Consider the following 24,090-nt stretch of genomic DNA (forward strand, 5'->3'; position numbering starts at 1 on the left):
ACATATTGCTGTCATTCTGGTATAGCCTGAAAGCTTGGAATATCAGCTTTCAAACAAGACCTAGCTGCTACCATTCAGGAGATAGCAGTATCTAAAGCAGCCTTCCCCCGTCCAGTTAGATACTTATTCCACTACTGGAGCTGGACTGGGGCAAAACAGTTAGGGGGTTAATTCTACCTGTGGAGTTGCATTTAATCTGGCTCCTTCAGATATCTGTTTGGTCCTGAGTTTATGGATTGCTATGCTGTTGGCCTGGCCTTGGTACACATGGTCATTGTGACATTGGATGCAACTAAGAGCAGCACAGAATGCATGTGGGCAAAATTTTCAGGCAGCTTGCAGGTTGCGCCAGGATGTGGTGACCCATCGGGTTCTTGAAGCTTAACAATTGGGAGTGGATGTTAGGAAGACATGGATTTTTTTTTAAAGGTTATAAACAGATGAACTTCTGAGGAAATAATGGAAAGCAGCAGTAGCAGCGTTTAATCCAATTATTGTAGGAAATATGTACAGCCAGGTTTTTAGATATCTGACTAGACTATTTGAGGAGCATTTAAAAACTTGATCGCCCAGTTTGTAGAGTCCTTGCCCATGTAGAATTTATTGTGACTGCTTCTGTAGTCACCATACAACTGCTGACTTAATTTTCAGCCCTTTGATTTAAATCGTGGTTGATGGATATGAAATAGACTTCCATGCCATATGATGGGATTTTTCTGTTTTGGGTTTCCAGTTGGATTTTGCTGTTCAGTTCCTAGTCCCATATCAGCAATTCTCTAAATGGCACCAGATGTAGGGTAGGGAGACATCTAAAAGGCCTCCTGCGGCTTGCTCCTGCATTTCAGAAAGTTATTGAGACCTAGGTATTGTTTGAAAAGATCTAAAACTTGGTTTCATGTCCTCTTCTCCAACAATTTCATAAATAACTCCTTCAAATCAGGGTCATGGCACTCTAACAGAGCTCAGTTCCTAAAAAATCTTTGAGGGTCTTTTATTAAGACCAGCGTTTTTGACTTGGTAATCCAGTGGGGTGAGAAAGGAAGGACTTGTTTTTACATCCAGATTTCCTGCCCCTATTAGAGGTGTCTCTATAGTAGTGCTGTCGTGGGATCAAGAAAATCTAATACCCTTTTGAGTAAATAGTATTTTGGCGTAAACTGCTTTAAAAACTACATGCAAGAAATATACCAAAAAAGTCACATTTTCTAGGAACTTAATTTGAAAGGTGATGAGAGAATTGGAGAAGACTCCACATAACGTTAACACAGAGCACAATATTGTGAGGGTTTATTACCACTCTGCAGTATGCGAGAGCGGTATACGGGATAACTGTAGGGTAGTGCAGTAGAATCAGTCCTGTTTTTTGGGAAAATGATTTCTGTTCTGCAGGGACCCTGACAAAATATACTTCTCTATAAAATGGACTCCTTAGGATTTCTCTAATTGGATATTTCAGTCTTTTCTGCTAACAGTCTTGTTTCTGGAATTTCACCGTATGTCACCATTCACGCGATCTCAGGACGGCCGTGCCCGTGTTGCAGAAGACAAACCGCGGATCTGCATCTTCCATGTACGCCCCACCTCGTGGTGCGTCCTTTTGACTTCAATGGTTCAGCGATCTGCAAGATGCGGCCAAAGATAAAACATGTCCTATCTTTTCCGGCGCAGAGGCATGCACCTGGAAGCACACAGAAACACGCGGAAGGGCTTCCAGGTACGTTTCTCCAAGCCACAAAAGGTAGGACATCTTCTATCTTCGGCTGTATCTTGCGTATCGCAGACCCATTGAGTGTACACGGCCGATGCCTGTGTTTTGTAGATTTGCGGTTTGCTGTCTGCAACGCGGTCATGTGAATGCAGCCTTAACTGTGGTTTCACTGTTTACGTCACTTACCTTGGTTCTTGTGGTTTCATGGCAGCTGCAATCTGACCAGACTTCCTGTCTTGTCTCTCTTTCATATCCCGTTCTTTGGCATTCTCTTCAGAATTCTGTACAAAGTGGCAATAATTTTATCACAAACATTTTCAATGAAAATATATAGCTATCCACACTGTATAAATGCAGACTTGCAGTGTCTTTACCCAAAGAGATTTCACTATCCTACCTTGGTTCATTCCCATGCTACTTGAGAAATTCTAAATCCTCAGGTGCTATATTACAACACACATTCATCATCTGACCACACCACAGCTCTGTACAGTATGTAGTGGTCGCTCCTGCTTACGGCAGCGCTGCAGTAACCCGGTACAGGCATTACATAATGTATGCTGGCACACAGCAGCTACTGCAAACAGCTGATCTGATATTGATGCCCTATTCTATTCAAAGAAAAGGTTATTAATATTAACACTTTTTTTTTGTGGCAAAAATGGCATGTATTTTTTATCATTTTTGTGGCATTCTGTTCTAAGATTTTAAACAGGCATTTTTAGGTGCCTATTACTGTATTTTTCAGCCCATAAGACACATTTCTTTCCCCCCAAAAGTGGGGGGAAAATGCCCTGATTAGAACCGGTGTATCGGGAAGCGGTGAAAATGCTATACTCACCTCTTCCTGGTCCTCGACGCTCTGCTGTGAAGGCTGCGCACATGTGAGGGCGAGTTGTGACCTCACACTGTGCGTGCCGCACACAGCAGACTGAAGAGGAGGATTACCGAGCGCGGGTGGTGAGGAGTAGCGGCATCCGGAGCAGGAAAGGTAAGGCCCCTTTCACACGGGCAAGTATTCCGCACGGATGCGATGCGTGAGTTGAACGCATTGCACCCGCACTGAATCCTGACCCATTCATTTCTATGGGGCTGTTCACATGACCAGTGATTTTCACTCATAAAAAAATAAACACTTAGGCCTCTTTCACACGGGCGTCATGTTTTTTGCCCGGATAAGAGGCGGGTGCGTTGCGGGAAAATGCGCGATTTTTCCGCGCGAGTGCAAAACATTGTCATGCGTTTTGCACTCGCGTGAGAAAAATCACGCATGTTTGGTACCCAGACCCGAACTTCTTCACAGAAGTTCGGGCTTGGGATTGATGTTCTGAAGATTGTATTATTTTCCCTTATAACATGGTTATAAGGGAAAATAATAGCATTCTGAATACAGAATGCTTAGTATAATAGTGCTGGAAGGGTTAAAAATAATAAAAAAAAGTTAACTCACCTTATCCCCATGATCGTGTAGATCCCGGTCTGTTCTTTAGCTGTGGACTGAATGACCTGAGGTGACGTCAGATCACATGCTCCAATCACATGGTCCATCACCATGGTGATGGAGCATGTGATCTGACGTCATCAAAGGTCCTTCAGCCACAGCTAAAGAACAGACCGGCCTCTACGCGAACAGGAGGAGAAGGTGAGTTAACTTTTTTATTATTTTTAACCCTTCCAGCACTATTATACTAAGCATTCTGTATTCAGAATGCTATTATTTTCCCTTATAACCATGTTATAAGGGAAAATAATACAGTGAATAGACTGTCACCTAGAACCCATGCGTGAAAATCGCACCGCATCCGCACTTGCTTGCGGATGCATGCGATTTTCACGCAACCCCATTCATTTCTATAGGGCCTGCATTACGTGAAAAACGCACAAAGAGGAGCATGCTGCGATTTTCACGCAACGCATAAGTGATGCGTGAAAATCACCGCTCGTGTGCACAGCCCCATAGAAATGAATGGGTCAGGATTCAGTGCGGGTGCAATGCGTTCACCGCACGCATCGCACCCGCACGGAAAACTCGCCCGTGTGAAAGGGGCCTTATACTTACCTCCTTGGCAGCGATGCGATGCAGGCCTCTTCCGGACTGTGTCCCGCGCTGTATGGCTCAGGCGGCGCGATGACATCATCGCGCCGCCTGCGCCGCCCTCTGATAGGCTGCAGGCACACGCCTCTCCCTCCCCTGCCTCAGCACAGTCCCCTCCCTGCGGACGCCCATGATATGGGGGGCTGAAGAGAGGCATATGGGGGCTGATGAGAGGCACATGGGGCTCTTATCTGAGGTCTGATTGGGGGTCATTCATATTGGGGTCTAAGCTGAGGTCTGATTGGGGGTCTGATCTGAGGTCTTATTAACATTGGGGTCTGATTGGTGGACTGACCTGAGGTGTAATAAAAAATATTTTTTTCTTATTGTCCCCCTCTAAAACCTAGGTGCGTCTTATGGGATGGATCGTCTTATAGGGTGAAAAATATACGGTAATTTATATTTAAGGGAAATATGCATGCTGTGTTTTGTAAAGAGAACTAAAAATGCACAATGCAACGCAAAAAGCACCATGAAAAAAAAAACACTTTGTAGTTTGTGGTGCATCAGATAATACACCACAGAATGTAAAGTAAGTAACATCTGGCCTAAAAATAAAATATGAAAAAAATGGCACCAAAATGCAGAGAAAACTGGTAAAAATGCTAAAAATTTATTGTGTGAAACCACTCAGCTCACACTTTCATGCTCAATGATTTTGTAAAAAAGGCACAGTTTTTGTGGTAGTTTTTCAACCATAGCCAAAATTGAATTTAAAAGGAGTGGAAAACAAAGGAAGGATTTGTACTTTTCCTTCCAGCTGGATCCACTCTTGGCTTAGGCTACAAAAACAACAGTCTTAAAGGGGTTCTCTGGGAATAATATAAAATGGCCATCAGCAACCTGTCCTAGAATGTGAGAAGGACTAGTTGCCACCACTTTCAGAGCTGCCTGCCTACGATATGCCATCATGGCCGAGTAGCCTGACACAGGGGCGTAGCTATAGGGGGTGCAGAGGTAGCAGTCGCTACCGGGCCCAGGAGCCTGAGGGGCCCCAAAGACCCTTGTACCACATGAGAAGACAACTGTTTTATAGAAGGTGCATGCTGGTCAAGTTACACCTCTGGCTGGAGGGAAGGTGTTAGGTCACCCTCACCCCTCAGCTCTGTTGGCAAACAGTCTTGCTGACATTCTAGGACAGGTTGGTGGTGGCCATTTTAAATCATTCCCAGTGAACCCCTTTAATAATAAACCATTATTACAAGGTAGCTGTAATTCTGATGCATCTCCTGGAGTCCTGTGCGTCAGAAAGTAAAGTCTGTGCCTGCCGGCAGGTGGAGCAGATTTTAGGAGTAATGTGAGCCAGTTTTCTGACACACAAAATAGTGAATGTAATAGGCAGCAGGTGACCTGTCCGTGGCCCATTCCCTCTCTCTCTGGGAACAAGTCTCAAAATATTGGTGAAAAACCGCAATTGTGACAAAATTTGCGACTTAAATGTGGTTTGGCAGGAAATATATTTTAGGTCAACAGAACATAATTAGTATTTCCTGGAAACCTCTCTAAACTTCAGAGGCAGCTTGCACAACAGGATCAGCCCCTCCACATACATTCTATATAATACACACCTGCTTTTTCTCATACATCTCATAATTATTTGCTTTCACTTCTTTTAGTTGTTCTTTGAGGCCGATGAGCGCATCTTGTTTGTCCTGAATATCTTTCTCCAAGAAATTCACTGCAAATTCAATTTCACGTTGCATCCTAGCTGGCACAAGATCCGTGTCAGGTTCCTGTAATGGTGGTAAACACAGGGATCACATGAACCTCTGAAGAACAAAAGCATGCTTTATGGCATGACAGGCTGTGAAATGGTGCTTGAAATGTAAAACGGCTGCCGCATTACCATGAATTGCCAGGAAGCATCACTTTATGAGGTTTATTTTTACTACTTTAAAGGGGTTGTGTCACTTCAACAAATGGCATTTAGTAGGCACATACTAATGTATTGTGATTGTCAATATTGCCTCCTTTGCTGGCTGGATTTAATTTTACATCACCTTATACACTGCTTATTTTCATCATTACGACCACTATAGAAAAAAAGTACCAGCCTATGTGTGTTTCCACGGTCCTGGCTACCACAGAGGCCGGCACTTTTTCCCATAGTGTGTAAGAATGGCCGCCGCTAATGGATTGCAGCGGTGGTCATAACCTCTTGATATAAGAAGTGTACAGGTCCTTCTAAAAAAATTAGCATATTGTGATAAAGTTCATTATTTTCTGTAATGTACTGATAAACATTAGACTTTCATATATTTTAGATTCATTACACACAACTGAAGTAGTTCAAGCCTTTTATTGTTTTAATATTGATGATTTTAGCATACAGCTCGAAAACCCAAAATTCCTATCTAAAAAAATTAGCATATCATGAAAAGGTTCTCTAAACGAGCTATTAACCTAATCATCTGAATCAACTAATTAACTCTAAACACCTGCAAAAGATTCCTGAGGCTTTTAAAAACTCCCAGCCTGGTTCATTACTCAAAACCGCAATCATGGGTAAGACTGCCGACCTGACTGCTGTCCAGAAGGCCATCATTGACACCCTCAAGCAAGAGGGTAAGACACAGAAAAAAATTTCCGAACGAATAGGCTGTTCCCAGAGTACTGTATCAAGGCACCTCAGTGGGAAGTCTGTGGGAAGGAAAAAGTGTGGCAGAAAACGCTGCACAACGAGAAGAGGTGACCGGACCCTGAGGAAGATTGTGGAGAAGGACCGATTCCAGACCTTGGGGGACCTGCGGAAGCAGTGGACTGAGTCTGGAGTAGAAACATCCAGAGCCACCGTGTACAGGCGTGTGCAGGAAATGGGCTACAGGTGCCGCATTCCCCAGGTCAAGCCACTTTTGAACCAGAAACAGCGGCAGAAGCGCCTGACCTGGGCTACAGAGAAGCAGCACTGGACTGTTGCATGTCATTCGGAAATCAAGGTGCCAGAGTCTGGAGGAAGACTGGGGAGAGGGAAATGCCAAAATGCCTGAAGTCCAGTGTCAAGTACCCACAGTCAGTGATGGTCTGGGGTGCCATGTCAGCTGCTGGTGTTGGTCCACTGTGTTTTATCAAGGGCAGGGTCAATGCAGCTAGCCATCAGGAGATTGTGGAGCACTTCATGCTTCCATCTGCTGAAAAGCTTTATGGAGATGAAGATGTCACTTTTCAGCACGACCTGGCACCTGCTCACAGTGCCAAAACCACTGGTAAATGGTTTACTGACCATGGTATTACTGTGCTCAATTGGCCTGCCAACTCTCCTGACCTGAACCCCATAGAGAATCTGTGGGATATTGGGAAGAGAAAGTTGAGAGACGCAAGACCCAACACTCTGGATGAGCTTAAGGCCGCTATCGAAGCATCCTGGGCCTCCATAACACCTCAGCAGTGCCACAGGCTGATTGCCTCCATGCCACGCCGCATTGAAGCAGTCATTTCTGTAAAAGGATTCCCGACCAAGTATTGAGTGCATAACTGAACATAATTATTTGAAGGTTTACTTTTTTTGTATTAAAAACACTTTTCTTTTATTGGTCGGATGAAATATGCTAATTTTTAGAGATAGGAAATTTTGGGTTTTCATGAGCTGTATGCCAAAATCATCAATATTAAGACAATAAAAGGCTTGAACTACTTCAGTTGTGTGTAATGAATCTAAAATATATGAAAGTCTAATGTTTACCAGTACATTACAGAAAATAATGAACTTTATCACAATATGCAAATTTTTTTAGAAGGACCTGTATAATGTGATGGAAAAATTAATCCAGCCAACAAAGGAAGCAATATGGACAATCACAATACATTAGTAAGTGCCTTGTATTAACTTTGTCTACATGATAAAAGCCACTTGCTGAAGTGACACAACCCTTTAACTGTACTTTTAGAGTTGTCTAGTATACTTCAGCATTCATTTTCATCTCTTAAAGCAGGGATGCCCAACCTGCAGCCCTCTACCTGTTGCAAAACTACAAGTTCCAACATGCCCGGACAGCCTACAGCTATTAGGGCATGCTGGGAAGTTGTAGTTTTGTAACAGCTAGAGGGCCGAAGGTTGAGCATCCCTGTCTTAGGGTACATTCACACGACTGTGTGTAATGTTTTGCGGTCCGCAGACTGTGTGTAATGTTTTGCGGTCCGCAAATAACGGAACCGCATTCGTCCGCGGACGAATGACTTCCTTTTGTGTTCCGTATGTCTTCTGTTTTTTTACGGTTTGCAAGAAACGGAAGGAAAAATAAAAAAGAGAGAGAAAAATTAGCAATTTTCAGATCCATTGACTTTAATGGGGCTGCGGACCGATCTGTGCAGACACTAGTAGTACAAGCTTCATATTTTTTCGGACTAGAAATGCAGAAACACGGATGCGGACAACATACTGAACGTTGTCCGCACATTTTATTCACCCATAGAAATTAATGGATCCACATCTATTTCGTAAAATGCGGAACGGATCAGATGCGGATCAAATGATACGGTCGTGTGAATGTACCCTTAGGCCTCTTTAACACGGGCGTTGCAGGAAAATGTGCGGGTGCATTGCGGGAACACGCGCGATATTTCCGCGCGAGTGCAAAACATTGTAATGCATTTTGCACTCGCGTGAGAAAAAAGTTTGGTACCCAAACCCGAACTTCTTCACAGAAGTTCGGGCTTGGGATCGGTGTTCTGTAGATTGTATTATTTTCCCTTATAACATGGTTATAAGGGAAAATAATAGCATTCTGAATACAGAATGCATAGTAAAATAGCGCTGGAGGGGTTAAAATAATAATAATTTAACTCACCTTAATCCACTTGATCGCACAGCCGGCATCTCCTTCTGTCTTGATCTTAGCTCTGTGTAGCAACAAGGACCTTTGGTGATGTCACAGTCATCACATGATCCATCACATGATCTTTTACCATGGCGATGGATCATGTGATGACCGGAGTGACGTCACCACAGGTCCTGTTACTGCACACAGCTAAGATGAAGACAGAAGGAGATGCAGGATGCGCCAGCAAGTGGATTAAGGTGAGTTAAATTTTTTAATTTTTTTTTTTAACCCCTCCAGCGCTGTTTTACTATGCATTCTGTATTCAGAATGCTATTATTTTCCCTTATAACCATGTTATATGGGAAAATAATAATGATCGGGTCTCCATCCCGATCGTCTCCTAGCAACCGTGCGTGAAAATCGCACCGCATCCTCACTTGCTTGCGGATGCTTACGATTTTGACGCAACACCATTCATTTCTACGGGGCCTGCGTTACGTGAAAAACGCACAAAATAGAGCATGCTGCGATTTTCACGCAACGCGGTGATGCGTGAAAATCACAGAATCATAGAAATGGGTCGGGATTCAGTGCGGGTGCAATGCGTTCAACTCACGCATCACATCCGCGCGGAATACTCGCCCGTGTGAAAGGGGCCTTGAAGCGATTAGTGACATAAAGCATATTGTTAGAATATGTCATCATTTGATGATCGTTGGGGTCTGACCTCTTTGACCCTCAGTCTGTCAGTCGTGAGAATGAAGCAGCCCCTTGACCGTGTGCAGAGAAAGACTTTCATTTTCAGTATAATTGGGTGTCCCAGGGGTGGACCATCGCCGATCAAAAAGCGATGAGATATATTCTAAAGATATGCCATCAATTTATGAGACGTGACTACCCCTGTAAGTGTTATATAATGAAGATCTCTGATTGATATCAGAGAATGGGCATTCTTTTACAACCAGACATAATAATTCTAGGCACATAAATGCATAGAGTTTAAGAAACTCCTAAATTTCTGTTTGATGTTGGGGTTAGGTCCAACTAAATGTCAGTTGGCTGGATGTGATGTATACAATTATTTTAACATAGTGTATTCTGCTAATGTTGCCATTTGTTCATATACTGGGCTACATGAAGGACCTAACGATGACCAAGCTATACGGATGCTTTACGTGGCCTGGAAACTGATGCAATGCGCAGCACTGGCTGGATGAGAACAGCCTTACTAGGAGCGAATATGTGTCCAAAATAAACTGGCAACTAAAACTTGGAAAAGGAGGTCTACGGGATAAGAGTAGCTATGCCTAAATTTGAAAAATGATGGCTGCTTTTGACTGATTCTGCCGGTCTAGTGTCAAGAGAATTGATGATATATTGTTTGAGCTATAACTCACAGACTGTGCGCTCTGTGGTTTGACGTGTGGTGGTAAGAGGGTCCATCTTCTTCCATGTATTTTGGAATGTGCCATAGTATGTATATTGTATGGTCTCACTCAGATGATATTTGTATATGATCAACATTCTGCTGTGGTTTGTGCTGAAAAAGTTGGGAGATGGACATGGACTTAAAAAAAATATGGATATTCTGGACTTTTCAAGACTGGTGCACTTTTTCTTTTAATGCTGGTTATGTGGAGGGGGGATTATATTCTAAAATCTTTAATAGAGTAACAATTTAAACAAAAGCCATAATACATCTCACAGCAAAGAGTTTTCTATGTTTCAAAAGGGGTTTTATTGATTAGAGAAACCCCCCTTTGTTCTAGGCATTGGTGGGCTCCCAGTGGTCAGACCCCACTGATCCCTATAAGGATGTAACTAATGAGAGAAGTGGTAACTCTATGCAGTATGTTAATGGCCACATAGTTTGCCACAAAAACAAAATGCACAGCCATTAAGAAAATTGCAAGAAGCTAGCACTGCTCTCATTAGTAATCTGCACAACCCTGCTGTGCTGGACCACATGGAGGCAGAGGCTATGTGTGACAGCACCCTAACATTGCACCCTACAATGCCGTAAGCGTACCTGTTCCAGCTGTGATTCGTCATGATGAGTGCATATCTCAGTAAAGATGTCGCTCATTCCATGTCTTGAATGTTGTCTGTAGATGTGCTCAGCTTCAATTTCAGCTTTGGCCGCCTACATGAAAAGCAACCGAATTGAGTCTTAAGGGTACTTTCACACTTGCGTTAAAGTTTTCCGGTATTGAGTTCCATCCTCGGGGCTCAATACCCTAAAGCATTCTGAATGGAGAGCATTCCATTCAGGATGCATCAGTTCAGTCCCGCTTATGTTTTTTGGCCGGAGAAAATACCGCAGCATGCTGCAGTTTTCTCTCCGGCCAAAAATCCTGAACACTTGCCGGAATGCCGAATCCGGCATTAATTTCCATGTGCAGACCTTTGAAAATGAGAAAAAAATACCGGATCCGTTTTTCTGGATGACAACCGGAAAGAGGGATCCGGTATTGCAAAGCATTTGTGAGACGGATCCGCCTCACAAATGCATCCGTTTGTGTCCGGATTGCCGGATCCGGCAGGCAGTTCCGGCGACGGAACTGCCTGCCAGAATCCTCTGCCGCAAGTGTGAAAGTACCCTAAGATGATACATTCGTACATGGGTCATTATGGCCCAGATGTGGCAGATATATGGTGGTCTTTAGGCATGAAGTAATACTTAACTTAGCACTTCTCTGTATTGGATTAATGTGCAAATCACCTGCTGAAATGACTTATCAAAGAGATACTTCTTTACCTCAAGTTGTTGCGCTCTCATGAAAATCAGAGCATTTTCATTCCTTAACTGATGATTTTCTTCCTGAAGTTTGATGATATTATTCTGAGCTATGGCTAACTAAAAGACAAAAAATGAAAACATTTAAGATCCTACAGAACGAGCTGACCATTCACAAGCCAATCTCTAAAGTCTTATATGTTTTCCACACTTCCACTGCAGTCCCTGTGGTTTGCATTTGGAGACTGTATCTGGCTAACCTCCGGCACTCCAGATGTGGTAAAACTACGACTCCCAAGATGTACACTTGCTTGGCTTTTTTCAGAACTCCATAGAAATGAATGGAGCATGCTGAGAGTCGTAGTTTCACCACAGCTGGAGTGCTGGAGATTAGCCATCACTGGGCCGCCATCACCTGGAATCCTTATAAATAAGTGTCCAGAACACTTTATGTAGGACCTACTGTATAACCTCTCCTGACATGTCTGCTTTCTTAGCTACTTGCTTTCCCCATGTACTAACAATTCTGAAGCAACTATTCTACATTACATGGTGGATGCAAGTAGTGGCTAAAACAGACATGTCAGGAGAGGTTACAGGTCCTAAAGCTTTTTACACCGCCGGATCATCACTAACGAGTGTTACTATGAACGCTTGTTAGCGATGATCTTTTCAATTCATGTAAAGGGCCCCTTAGTGTACAACGCATACCACAGGCAGGGCAGACAACTGAAATTGAGACTATGGATGGTTGGAAAGGGTCTGGTATTGAACAGTTTCCTAGTCCCTATTTTAACTACATTACCTCTTCAATAAGTTTTGCATTTGACTTCTCCAGTGTGTCAATTCTTGTGTGAAGACTGCTCACTGTGCCACTGCAAACAAGCGAGGAAACAGCTGTTACACTGCTATATTATTAGGATATAGGTGCTTAGGATATGCTTATTTGAGACAAAAAAAAAGAAATGACATAGCACTAAACCAAGAAGACGTAAAAGAAGGTATCAAGAGTGAAAGAATGACAGTCCCTATGAGACAGAGCTATTTTTGAGAGCAAAGTGTCAGGAAAGTTCATTCCTTGGCCTCTATAATCGATCCCCCAATCATCCAATAAACAAGCAAATGCTTGTTTCTCAGCTAATTTGCATCTCTTATCAGGGATGGGCTGCTGATAATCAATAAAACTGTGATAGCAATCATCCCTCTCCCATATACTTTGCATGGTGTAACACGGGTTTATCATTGATCAGCGCTTGTCTTGCCCGACCATTGGACAGGCGAATAGAGTCTTAAGACTCCTATGTTATATGGTGTTCACCAGGTTATTTACTATTTTGCCCTTCAGGTGCAATGGAAACCTATTAAAACAGAAAGAGCCATGATGCCAGTGTGAAGTGACATGTTTTTGCCTTAATGTTTGAGAAGACATACATGATATTTTCAGTCTCCTTTGTATGATATTGTTAGCGTTCTCCCGTGTGCAACTCCCAGACAATCAGGTTACGAAATCTTTAAAGAGGATCTATCACAAGATTTCACTGGACTAACTGCATAGATTATTAACCAGATTTCCCCATTTTCATCCAAGCATCCCCTCTGAAATGAGGGGATGCTTGGGTGAGGTACTGGGCTCTCCATTAGGAAAGCTAGGCAGTGCTAAAATATAAACAAACAGCCCTTGCCCTGTGCAATCCAACGCAGGGCAAGGGATAGCATTGGAGCATGAAATGTCAGAGGGGCCGGAGGGGTGAAAATGGGGATATGTCTGGGTTTAGCTCTGAACCCGGACAACCCCTTAAAGTGCCCTTTACACGGGCCGGGAAGCCCGCACATAATCGCTAATGAGCGACACGCTCGTTCATTTATGCGGTCACAAAAATTATCGTTTGACGACAGCAGATCATGGTGTGTAAACAGCATCTGCTTCCGGTAAACAACTAGTCAGTATGGGCAATGGCATTAGCGATCACTCCTCCTCATACTGGGGAGGAGATCGCTGCATGTACATGCAGTGGTCTCCTCCAGTGACGAGCGGGCGCTTTTCGGAAGGAATGCTTCTTTCCCAACAATCGCCTGCTGTGTTGTCCCGTGTAAAGTGACTTTTAGACCTGACAAGGCTGCTGTACTTACTTTAAAAAACCACGTTAGAATGACTGTAAATTGTTAATGACTGTCAGCTGGCATAAGGAGTCTTACAGGCAGAGATCGGACACTTACTCACTGGGTAACCACCTAGCTGGCATTAGAGACAGTTTCTTCCTTCGGGTTGAGAGATAATCTGCATATCTTTTTTTCCAGACAGCATTGCCTGTGAGACTTTATATGCCGGGTGGGAGTCTCCACAAGGAGAAACACAATCCCGAGAACTAATATACTATTATTTATTGGCTGTTCTATATCATAGACATAATTAATACTGTTAATGATTGTCTTTTATGGTCAGCTACCAAGAATAGTGTAAATTGTTGGAAAATAATGGAAATTAGTGGTTAGCACTGGTGCCTTGCAGCGCTGGGTTCGAATCCGACCAAGGTCAACATCTGCATGGAGTTTGTATGTTCTGCCCGTGTTTGCGTGGGTTTCCTCCGGGTTCTCCGGTTTCCTCCCACACTCCAAAAACATAATGATAGGGAATTAGATTGTGAGCCCCATTGGGGACTGTTGGATGCTAATGTCTGTAAAGCGCTGCGGAATATAGAAGCGCTATATAAGTGCATAAAATAAATAAATTGGTCGCCCACTTACTTCAGCTGTCTGTTAAGTTCTTCAACATAGTTTTTCTGGTCCAGTATTGCAGAAATGTGCACATTCCTTACAACGAAAGACATCAGTTACTGAACATTTCATTAATACAAATGTTAAAAAAAATTAGAAACTTGACAGAATGTGAAAAGTACAGACAGGGTCGGACTGGCCCACCAGAGGATCCTCCGGTGGGCTCAGGATCTGATTCCATAATGGGTCCCAAAGATCCAGAAGAAAACCCCATTTGGCTGCCTTTCAGCCAATCACTTGCCAGTTTAGTCTATTTCTTTGAGCTGAACTCGGACATACTTCCACCCGGCAGTGTGTTCGGTGACGTCACCGGCTCTGATGGGCGGGCTTTAGCGCTGCCCTACCCTTTTTACTGGCTAGGGCAGCGCTAAATCCCGCCCATCAGTGCCAGTGACGTGACCGAGGTTCCTGGCAGCCCCATGGAGAGCCCCGATACGTCACCGGATCTCTAAAAAATGCCTTTGCCCTGCGCGATTTAGCGCAGGGAAAAGGAGAGTATCGGAGCATGAACTGCTCCGATGCTCATGTCAGGGGGGCTGCCGGGGTGAAAATGGAGGGATGTCCAGGTTCAGCTCTGAACCCGGACAACCCCTTTAAGCTTTATTGATGATTTAAGGAGCTGGGCCTTGAGAATAATTTCTTCTGGTAGGCCCAAGGAACCCCAGTCCGACATTGAGTACAGATCATATCTACATTGGGCAAATATTACAGTTAAACAGGTTGTTCAGCTTTCAGACATTTTAAAGGGGTTGGACACTTTCTGGTTACTGTTGCTCAATGTGTTTGTAAGATAATTATATGGCACTTACTAATATAGCTGTTACCACCAGTGGGGGGGACCCACTGGTCAAACCAGAGAGTGTGGATTCTCTGTGTCAACCAAGGGATGGCAGCCACTAACTAGGACTAGGATTAGCAACGTTCGGCACTCCAGCTCCTGTGAAACTACAACTCCCAGCATGCAAGCATGCTCGGCTGCTCTTTTAACTCCCATAGAAGTAAATGAAGCATTCTGGGAGTTGTCGTTTCTGAACAGCTGGAGTGCCAGTGGTTGCCGATCTCTGCATGTCTAGGGTGTTATTCAGCACTCTCTCAGGGTACAGGACAGAACGCAGCAAGAGAGAAACTGAACCACCTACAGGATTAGCTAATATGGATGACGGCTGACTAACAGAGTCAGACAACAGGTAATGCTCCAATTGCTCAAGCAACAACTGCAGTTAGCGTGAACTGAGTCATAGCAGACATGGTGGTGAGCAGTGGTATTTGCAGAGAAGACTGGAGTAAAGACAGCAGCTGATAATGATGATTGTCAGAAGCAGAAGCTGAAGAGTGGTCCGAGAGAAGCCGGTATCAGATAGTAGCGTGGTACAGAGCATCAGACATGCTCAGGGTCAGACAGGTCCAGTAGTCAATGCAGGCGGCAGACATAGAGAATGGTCAAACACAAAAGATCATATCAAAACACCGATTTTATATTACTGATAACTCAACGCTCAGGCAACTTCCTGGAAAAGGAAGCTGCTATTTAACCTTGTAACCCCACCCAGTGGCCGTTCTGGGAGGCAGGAAGCACACACCCCTGGAAGCATAAATGACAGGAAGCGGCGGGCACGCGCCCCTATGGGATGTCAGTATGGTATGGAGCACAGAGGCAGCATGCGCCTGCCACATCTGGTGGAGACAGCAGAAGGTGGCGAGGCAGGAGATATGACAGGAGAGACAGCGGGAGGTATGGCAGAAGGCCCAGACCTAACAAAAGCCTTTATAGAAATTATGTGCCATTTTCTATATTACCGCCAATCGTTTGCCAGGTCTTTTGGTATACACACAAAGGTCTTGTCCATAAAATGGCTGCTGATAGAGATGTGACCTCCGTGTGATATCTCCTCCATTCAAATGAGTTAAGTGCAGGCGCAGTGTGCCTGAATAAAAGAGACATCACATGGAAGTGATCTGCCTGGTCACATGGGCCTCCATTAGTGGACAGCAGAGAAGATTTGTCTAACAAGGGGGCATGGCTTATCCTTATCACATACAGCAAATGGCACAGAATATGCCATATAGTCATCTTACATACACACTAATCACAAGTATCCAGAAAGTGGCCAACCCCTTTAAGTGTAGGCAGCAGCACATTGTACGTGTCGAAAAAAATCATACTCATCTGCTTAATTCCGGCTCCCTTCACTGGACTTCTAGTCCCCAACCTGTAAACTTCTGGATGGACAGGGTCACATCTCCAAGTGGCACATCATTGCCGGGCACATGTCGCTTGGGATTGTGTCACCATTTAGGCCAGTCATTGGCTGCAGCGACAAGACGGGCACCAGTGAAGGGAGCTAAAACGGCGTTAAACAGTGAGAAGGCCGAGGCGCTCCTGGAGCGCAGCTGCCTTCTCAAACAGCTGATCGGCGAGGGTCCCGGGTGTCGGACCAACACCGATCAGATGTTGATGATCTATCCAGAGGATAGATCATCAGTTTAAAAAAAATGCAGAACCCCTTTAAGTGATCTCCTATCCTGAGGACAGGAGGGACATCACTAACTGATCAGTGTGGGTTTTAAACCCCGAACCCCTGCAAATCAGCTGTTTAGCAATAGCTCCGACACCATAAGAAGACACCTCTATTGAAGTCGATGGGAGCAGCGCTGCAGTGACAAGCTCAGTCCACAACAAAGTAGACGGAGTTGTCTGTTTCCAGCAGTGGAGCGACTGCCGAACAGCTGATTAGTGGACCCTTACTAATCAGCTAGTGATGGCCTATCTTGATAAAAATCACTTAATGTATGCTGGCAGTCCTCCAGACTAGTCCTTTGACCAACAAACAAACTCTATGATTCCATAACAACACAGGCATAGAAATATTACTTTCCCTCTCTGTTATGATCGTCCTCTTCTGATTTGAGATATATGGAGAAATCAATCACTCCAACCTACAAAATATACAAATGAAATATGATGTTAGGGACCTTATAAAAGAGTATTATAAAAAAACAACTCTTTTTAGTAGATGTGTTGCGATCAGGAATCCAGGACTGTCTCACTGCAACCTGGTCACTTGTTTGTCATGGGGTTGACTAGCCAGAAGCTCCAGTGAAAGAGATCAAGTCTCCTGAGTAACACTGTGGCCACCCTGATTCCTGTTAAAAGTACCTACCCAAACAGATGCAGCCATCTGAAAATTACCAGCGCTCTTTCTGCGAGTCCCTTTAATAGAGATGGCAGCGGCGGCGCATCGGTGTGGCCACCTCTCCACTGAACATAGTTAAGTCTGCAGTGGCCATGAATCGCCAAACAGCAGACCCCTGTGCTCTCAATACCTCAGGTTCCGAGAGGTGTGATTCATATCTATCAGGCATTTATGGCTATACCATACAGGCTTAAAATGAAAATACCCCTTGTACTATAATACAAGTACATACTGCAAGGATCAGCAAACTCCAGCCGTTCAGAAACTACAATTTCCAGAATGCTTCATTCACTTTTATGGGAGTTAGAAGAACAGCCAAGCCTATTTGCATGTTGGGAGTGGTAGTTTCACAGCAGCTGGAGGGCCGAAGGTTGCTGATCCCTGACATAGAGTGTTATGGTAAATCTCCCGACATACACAACAAACTCAACATACCCCACTTTAAACCATATACTGTCACTCATAGGGCGCATTTCTGTAGTGGCCCATGGTGGCCAATGACTTTCCTGTAAGTAGAAAAATGGTGTACAGATATACTTCTGCTTGGCAAATGACGAAAAGACACTCTTGGCATCAATAGACGTCTAAGGACCTCTTTGGGATATGGGCATATGTGTATATTTTCCAGTGCACGACCCTCTGTGGTGAGGAAGGCGACTTTACTATGCCAGTACTCATCATTTTATGTCATTTCAGAAATGTCTTCGGAATGTGGATAGCCCCTTTCAATTACACTCGCTACTTCTCTGCCTTTCCCTCCCACCCTGAACAGACTGATTGCTTGAAACAATGCAGAGGCTATATTCGCTTTGAAATGAATGGCAGTCCATGTAATACAGTCTGCCATTCATTTTTAGCGACTACTAAAGGTGGATTTAGCGGGCCAACTGAGGGGTGATTGTTGGGAAGGAAGCGTTCCTTCCTGACAGTCGGCTGCTCGTTCAGTGAAGGAGACCGCGGACTTACATGCATCTCCTTCACTGTATGAGAACGGGGATCGCTATTCTGATCCCTCGTCCTCATACAGACTCATGGCTTCTGAGCAGCTGATCACTGTTTAGACACTACGATCTGCTGCTCAGAAGCCATGATCAGTGGTGCCTGCATAAAGGACAGGATCACCCGCTAAAAGAGCGCTTCACTCGTTCATCAGGTGATCAGCAGCACATTTAGACGGCCAGATGATCGGGAACGACTGTTAGCAGGAATCCACCTTAACACTGGACTATACAGGTTTACTATAAATAGTTTTCCACCTAAAGAAATAATATTATTTTACAGAATATGATTGTACTATAAAAATGTGGTAATAAATGGATGAATTACATGTATACATTTATATAACATACTTGCGAGTCCAGGTCTTCCCCTTTCACGCAGAGATTGGCATCAATCACATTCAAGCCAACCAGAAGCCCAACTATAACAGTTCCTTCTTCTTCCATCATTACTGCATGATTTTCATAAAACTCACTGGAAAAAAAATAGCTGTAAGTAATAGTCCTAAATCACAGTTCAGAATAGCATATATTGTAAATCAATGTGAAATCACAACTGTAATTTTTATATAGAAGCTTCCCCTAATTAGAGAAATATGACTTATCAACTGGATATGGTACAATGTAGCTTTGATCAAAATATAACCCGAGCTTCCCAATCTTCACTGAACATTTAATGCTCATCTTGCAAAATTGTTCCTTGTTTTTATATCGTAAAATCAGGAATTGTATCTGTGCGATTGGAGGTACTGACCTTAAAATATCTCTGCGCATGATCAGGCAACGCAGGTAGTCCGCTAGTTTCTTTTGCATCATTGATAACCGCAGCCAGGCTCTAGCTCGACCAAGGGGGGTTCTAAAATAGAAATGATACCCAGATACTGTACAGAAAATTGTTGATGCTGGGTATATGGTATATAGGTAATACAGTAGTAACAGGCTACCCAAAATCCTTAGAGCAGCATTTTTCTCTACAACCAGGATGGGAGGTAACTCCAATTCCAACTTTTAACTCTTTGACTGTTGCAGTCTGTGACCACAGCATGATCAAAGGGGATTTCACCCTCTGATTGAGTCCCAGTGATCTGATCGGAGGCTGGGTAAGCCCTCTGCAGTCAGCCATGGGCACCTGGAATGAACCCGAAGTCTGTAAATTCAGGAATCCTGCCGTTAGGGCACACTAGTGTTGCCCTAACGGCAACTGCCATAGAGACAAAGAGCATAATGTACTGTATTAGCATACCGGAGTATGAGAAGGCATTCTAAGTCTAAAATAGTTTGGTAAAACAGAAATTCCTTTATGGGATTATAAAAAAATATAATACATTTTTTTAAATAAAAATAAATAAATAAAAATAATAATAAGCAATTATTTTTCATTAAATAGCTTTCATTGCATATACCGTACTTGCATACTACGTACAAACAAAAACTGTACTTATTAGGTATTCACATGACTGAAATAACCTGAAAAACTAATTTAATGGATTATTCAGTGGGAAATATGTATAGTATAAACAATAAAGTAAAAAAAACTATAAATTACAAAGCAATTAATACAGTGTCTTGAAAATATATTAATACTCCAGGAACTTTTCCACATTTTTCCATGTTACACCCACAAACAAATGTATTTTATTGGCATTTTATGTGATAGACCAACACAAGTATCAAGTATGCGAGAAGCGAAAAGAAACTGATACATGTTTTAAATTTTTTTAATAAAAATCTGGAAAGTGTGACGTGCATTTCTATTCAGCCCCCCTGAGTCAATACTTTGTACGACCACCTTTCGCTGCAATTATAGTTGCAAATCTTTTGCGGTATGTCTCTACCAGTTTGCAAGTCTAGAGGCTGAAATTTTTGCCCATTCTTCTTTTCAAAATAGCTCAGTCAGATTGGATGGAGAGCGTCTGTGAGCAGCAATTTTCAAGTCTTGCCACAGATTCTCAATGGGATTTATGTCTGAACTCTGGCTAGGCCATTCTAACACATGACTATGTTTTGATCTAAACCATTCTCTTGTAGCTCTGGCATTTTATTTAGGATTGTTGTCCTGCTGGAAGGGGAACCTCCGCCCCAGTCTCGAGTCTTTTGCAGCCTCTGTATTTAGCTCCATCTATCTTCCCATCACCTCTGACCAGCTTCCCTGTCCCTGCTGAGGAAAAGCATCCCCACAACATGATGCTACCACTACCAAGTTTAACAGTGGTGATGATGTGTTCAGGGTGATGTGCAGTGTTAGTTTTCCACCACACACAGCATTTTCCATTTAGGCCAAAAAGTTCAACTTTGGTCTCATCTGATCAAAGCACCTTCTTCCATGTGTTTGCTGTGTCCCCTACATGGCTTGTTACAAACTACAAACAGGACTTCTTATGGCTTCCTTTCGAAAATGGCTTTCTTCTTGCCATGCTTCCATAAAGGACAGATTTGTAGAGTACACGACTAACAGTTGTCCTGTGGATGGATTCTCCCACCTTAGCTGCAGATCTCTGCAGCTCCTCCAGAAAGGCCATGGGCCTCTTGGCTGCTTCTCTAATGAATGCTCTCCTTGCCTGGGCTGTCAGTTTAGGTGGACGGCCATGTCTTGGTAGGTTTGCAGTTGTGCCATATTCCTCCCATTTTTGGATAATGTATTGAACAGTGCTCCATGAGATGTTCAGGGCTTAGGATATTTTTTTATAACCTAACTCTGCTTTACACATCTCCACAACTTTATCCCTGACCTGTCTGGTGGGTTCCTGGGTTTTAATGATGCTGTTTCATCACTAATGTTCCCTAAGAAACCTCTGAGGCCTGTAGTTATAGTAAGAATACATTACACACAGGTAGACTCTATTTACTAATTAGGTGAATTCTGAAGGCCGTTAGTCGCACTAGATTTTACTAAGGGATTTTACTTAGGGGTATCAGACTACAGTGGCCTGAATACAAATGCACGCCAAACTTTTCAGATTTTTATTTATTACACCATGAAAACCATGTATTATTTTTCTGATCACTTCACACATACTTGCTACTTTGTGTTGGTCGATCACATAAAATCCCAGTTTGTGGGTGTAACGTGAAAAAATGTGGAAAAGTTCAAGGGTTATAAATATTTTTTCAAGGCACTGTATGTACTCTCAAACAGCGCCCAAAAAATTCAAACTCTCCCACATAAAAATAGGCCTTATATAGCCATGTCAACTAAAAAATAAAAAAGTTATGGCTGCTTAAACATGGAGAGGCAAAAACAAAAAAAAAAACGGTTGGCAATTAAGGGGTTAAAAGCACACCTGAGTCCTGGCAAATCCCTCACGCTGGCTGCAACTTCTTCTGCTTCTGGACATATTTTCTCCACCATCTCCAAAGGACCCCATATTGTTCTGTTAAAGCTAAGGAAGGATTTTCTCACTGCCAAGAAGAACAAGTTAAAAGATTATATCCAGTCCTATAGCCATCCCTGACATTACATTCCAATCAGTTTTTAATTAAACATTTTCAACGATTTGACTTCTACAACCTTCAGTTTCACTGCATCTGTACACTTGTTTCTTCAGCTGCTCTGATGGGAGGATCTGCAGCCCTTATCTGTGAACTCCTGCCAGCTCATAGACACTCATTTAAGCTAAATTCTCATTAGTTTGATAGGATTTTAGCTTAAATGAACATTGAAGAGCTGTTAGGGAACTAGAGATCGAGCCGTCAGAGTGGCTCTATTTTGATATTCAAAAAAAAGGAGAAGGAACAGACTGAAGATGCAATGAAACTGAAGGCTGTGGAAGACAAACTGTTGAACATCTTTAATAAAGACAAACTGCAAAAAATAAAATAAAGATTTTAGGCCCAAGACAAGTAGAATGCAATAATAAAAATGCTCCCAATGGTGTCCATAGCCTTTAATTTATTTAATATCTAACGTCTGTGGTTAGATACAATCAACTGATGCCAGAGGCCTCCACCACTGCTAGGTTCTAATGACACACCCCGACCAGTCCCAGCTTCATCAGACCTAGTGTGGACTGAAATCTCCATCCATGAATAACGGCAATTATGGCTGTATATGTTGTGACAGGCCCATATAGTCTACCTTTCAGTCCATGCTTGAGACAATGTTCCATCACCACAAAGAACTGCTGAAGAGGAGGGTAATCAGAATCCAGGGTACGGCCGTAGCTCAGAGCTGATTCAATGAGTCCTTTTATACTGAGCTTGGCCATATTCAGCAAATTTGCTCGCTCGACAACAGCTGGATCTCTCGCTGCAGGATAATGATAGTATTTAAAAGCCATCATTAAAATGAATTATGCACACATCCGAAAACATTGCAAAAAATCAATATCAAATGCAGTCAATGGTCTAAATGGTCTCTATTTTCTGATGTGTAATATGGTCAATGTGAATATATGATTAGAGTCAGCCACAGTGAGTGAGCATGGGTGATCTACTCCATTGGGGCTGTGTGGGTGACTGCCGCATATCACAATTTAAAAAAATCGGAGTATAATGCCATTTTTCAATATTGTGATATTACTTTTCTCTTATATCCGCAAAAAAAGCAATTCTGCCACTTTTTTTTTTATATGCATTTTAAATTTAGGGCCGTGCTCAGCTGCTAACATGTTACGGTACTTTTATTCTTTTGGTCAATACATTTGAGGCAATACCAAATACTTTTTTTTTTTTTTTTCGTTTTACTACTTTTGCTTTTATAATGCAAAAAAATTTACCTTAGCCATCAGTGGGCTTGTTATTTACAGGCAGATATGTAGTTTTAATTATCATTTTGGAATACATGACACTTATTTATTTATTTTGGGGGGGAGGAGAAGCAATTCTGCTTTAATTTTTTACGCAATAATAACTTTATAATACAGGTTGGAAAGACTATACCAATGCCAAATGTGTTTGTATGGGTGAGCGTTTTTTCCACTTTTACAAAATAAAAACAATTTTTATTCAAAAAATTGTTTTATTTATGTTTACTTCATTTGTATTTACCATGTGTGCTTTTTTTTTAAACGAACTTGATAAACATTTAAGATTTTCTAAGTCCCACTAGGGGAGTTTACAATACTATCAGTTTATTTAATGCTTTCTTATAATGAGTATATCAGCATTATTGCCTGACAGTGTAAAACTAACATCCTCTGTCTAAACGCCTTGATGCCACAGTTGATATTGACTGCACCATCTAGAGGGGTAAGGATAGTTTCACATCTGCGGAAGAACTGCCGATTTTTGGCATTCTCTGCAGGAACAGCCTGCAGCTGATGGCCGGTCAGTGTTATCTTTGATTCCAACTCTTACAGTGGGCGCCAATCTATGACAGCATAACACCAGCCAACCAAATAAAATACTCATGTTCTGAACCCCTTCCATTCCAGCAATGCTGCTCTGGTGCTTTCCACCACTGCAGCCATGAAGGCATGCCTTAGCTGCAGCAAATCAATGGCCTCAGTAGTATACGGCACAAGACAGCTGAGGCCAGTTATTGGCTGCAGCGGTCACATGCTGTATACAGATAAGTCGCCACTGCAGTCATGATAAACAAAGCCTGGCGGGGAGACGCAGCAATAATGATGGAAAGAGGAGGTTTTGAACCGTGAATATAATAGATTTTTATTATTTAATTACACTAACTGCCTTTTAAAAAATTAACTTGGAGAACCCCTTTAAATGTTTTTTTTTTTTAAATACTGTTTCATTTGCAATTCATTTTTGTTCTCATTTTTTTTATTCCCACAAGGCAACTTTTATGTTTTTTTTTAAATTATAATATACTGCTATACTTATGTGTGTTGATTTACTTCTATGTCGGTTAGGGCAGTGATGGCTAAT

At 42.7% G+C, this 24,090-nt stretch overlaps 1 protein-coding gene across 1 annotated transcript in view; it reads right to left on the bottom strand.

The window, feature by feature from the left end:
- The window catches only part of LOC122941631 (RUN and FYVE domain-containing protein 2-like), a 56,378-nt gene that overhangs the window by 1,558 nt on the left and 30,730 nt on the right, over positions 1–24,090 (bottom strand). Inside the window, exons 3-13 of the mRNA XM_044299023.1 lie at positions 22,340–22,510; positions 21,546–21,663; positions 19,019–19,120; positions 18,616–18,739; positions 16,945–17,009; positions 14,043–14,108; positions 12,103–12,172; positions 11,319–11,417; positions 10,590–10,703; positions 5,372–5,536; positions 1,895–1,989 (exon numbers count right to left, since the gene is read on the bottom strand). Coding sequence (XP_044154958.1) covers positions 1,895–1,989; positions 5,372–5,536; positions 10,590–10,703; positions 11,319–11,417; positions 12,103–12,172; positions 14,043–14,108; positions 16,945–17,009; positions 18,616–18,739; positions 19,019–19,120; positions 21,546–21,663; positions 22,340–22,510 — 1,189 coding nt within the window. The remainder of the gene's footprint in view (positions 1–1,894; positions 1,990–5,371; positions 5,537–10,589; positions 10,704–11,318; positions 11,418–12,102; positions 12,173–14,042; positions 14,109–16,944; positions 17,010–18,615; positions 18,740–19,018; positions 19,121–21,545; positions 21,664–22,339; positions 22,511–24,090) is intronic.

This window comes from Bufo gargarizans, chromosome 6 (assembly GCF_014858855.1).
Source record: "Bufo gargarizans isolate SCDJY-AF-19 chromosome 6, ASM1485885v1, whole genome shotgun sequence".
Taxonomy (NCBI): Eukaryota; Metazoa; Chordata; class Amphibia; order Anura; family Bufonidae; genus Bufo; species Bufo gargarizans.